This window comes from Sinocyclocheilus rhinocerous, unplaced genomic scaffold (assembly GCF_001515625.1).
Source record: "Sinocyclocheilus rhinocerous isolate Xijiao unplaced genomic scaffold, SAMN03320098_v1.1 scaffold1600, whole genome shotgun sequence".
Taxonomy (NCBI): Eukaryota; Metazoa; Chordata; class Actinopteri; order Cypriniformes; family Cyprinidae; genus Sinocyclocheilus; species Sinocyclocheilus rhinocerous.
Genome location: NW_015665129.1, coordinates 2,344,231 through 2,346,291, shown reverse-complemented (window position 1 = coordinate 2,346,291; position 2,061 = coordinate 2,344,231). Strand labels below are relative to the sequence as shown.

Genomic DNA, 2,061 nt, shown 5'->3' with positions numbered 1-2,061 from the left:
TGGTATTTTATATAATATATCAAACCACTTGAGTATTTGCAGGGACCCTTTTTTGAGTTTTGAGTTACTTTAAATAGTCTCTTAAATGTCTGTATCTCCTAGAACATAAACCAGTTAATCATACATCAGAACATTAGTACAGGCAGTGTTTGAGGTATGTGAGGTACTTATTTGTGAGTCACAGATTCACATATCCGTTAAAAAAAACACAATCCCATACAGAGATGGCATTGATTCAGCTCTAAACGATCCCATAAGTGTCAATGACTCACTGCTTCTCCTCACAGATTGTGGCAGCCTGGTGTCATCAGAACATTAAGAGATTTAAAATAGAATTTCATCTACCACTAACTTCGCATTCTTTGACTAGTGGCGAAATATGTCACAACTAGTCATCATTATTATACATTGCCTGTGCTTGTGGGATGGACAAATACATTTGCCATTTCCATTAGCCCATATGACCCTTCAAACAGAAAAGGCGCGATCAGTCTTGACAGCCTGTGCTTGAGGCTGTGAGTTATGTAAGATGGCCTCCATTTCAACAATGGCAGAGAGGTTATGTTCACAGTCGAGCGAACACTCCAGAACAATCTTCACATCACTGAGGCCTCGGCCCGGCCCCTGCTCAATGGGGTGTTCTCTGCCGCCAATACTGAGCATGTGTCTGCAGCAATAAGGTATGTTTTCGTCTGAGCGGGAGTTGGGAGTGCTGTGAGCTCCTTCTGGAATTGGAGCTTGTAATGGATAATGATCTCTCTCTGTCTCTCTTTCTCATTCTCTGGTGCTCCCTTGAGAAGTCTCTGCCTCAGATTTAATTGACCTCCATAAAGTATCTGCAGATTGAAGCTACGTTTTTGGAAAGGTGCTAACCTCTCACTCCAAAGGGCATGATTGGATGTCCTACATGTTGATGAAAGATGCAATGTGTGTGGTAATAATCTGTGTGTTTTCTGCAGTTCAGGAGGTCAGACTGGTGTGTGTGGATGTTGCATCAAACACAGAGGCCACCGTAGGCGGTGTTATGAATTTAACCTGCATCTACTGCATGAAACAGGAAGAGATCTCTGCCGAGACCAAAGTGGACTGGTTCTACACCGGTTCTGCATCAGATTACCGAAGAATGCTTGTGAGATTACCTCTTAGCTTTTTTGCTGCATATTATTGTATTTAAAAATGAGCATATCTGACACACAATCATCTCCTCTATGCAGATCTATCTGTATGATCGTGAACCGCAGGAGCCAGAGGACGCAGAAATGTACTGGAAGGGCCGTCTGACATGGATCGGCAGCAAGGACCTGCAGGACATCTCCATTAGCATCGTAAATGTCAGCGCAAATGACTTTGGCACATACGAATGTGAGGTGTCACGCTTCTTTGAGTTCGATTCATTCAAGCATTCCACCACCAAGAAAATCACAATTGAACTGAAGGTAAAAATGCAAGGTAAGTGAGCGAACACTCTGCTGGACGCTTACAGTACCTCGTCTAGCCATATTCGATCTGATTACTTGATCTCTACAGTGTGATTTGGATGGTTGCACCGCAGGCCATTTCCGAGGGACAGGCAGAAAAATGAAATGTATCCATTTCTGCCTAATGAACACCTAACTGAACTTTAAAGGGATAGTTCACCCCAAAATGGAAATTCAGTCATCATTTACTTACCCTCATCATGCCTTTCTGAACCTGAATGACTGACTTTCTTCTGCAGAACACAAAATAATATTTTTTGAAGAATGTTGGTAACCAAATTGTTTTGGTTCCTGTTTACTTCAATTATATCCATGCAATGGAAGTCAGTGGGAACCAGAACTGTTTGGTTACCAACACTCTTCAAAATAAATAATTTTTTATGTTCCAAAAAAGTAAGTCATACAAATTTGATAGAATTTTTATTTACAATATAATTTTTTAATGGAGATTTACCGCTGATTACAGAACCAGCTTTACTGATAAGATGCGCGTTAAATATCGCATGCGATTTTATCGTGCAGCCCTATATGAAACCATTCAATCAGAAATTTACTGTACCACCTGGATGCAAAGCATGACTGC

The 2,061-nt window shown here is 41.1% G+C and overlaps 1 protein-coding gene across 1 annotated transcript in view; it reads left to right on the top strand.

The window, feature by feature from the left end:
- The window catches only part of LOC107731150 (sodium channel subunit beta-3-like), a 2,125-nt gene extending 577 nt beyond the window's left edge, over positions 1-1,548 (top strand). Inside the window, exons 2-3 of the mRNA XM_016542143.1 lie at positions 960-1,129; positions 1,215-1,548. Of these exons, the coding sequence (XP_016397629.1) occupies positions 960-1,129; positions 1,215-1,457 (413 nt within the window). The 3' untranslated portion in view covers positions 1,458-1,548. The remainder of the gene's footprint in view (positions 1-959; positions 1,130-1,214) is intronic.
- The last annotated feature ends 513 nt before the right edge of the window (positions 1,549-2,061 follow it).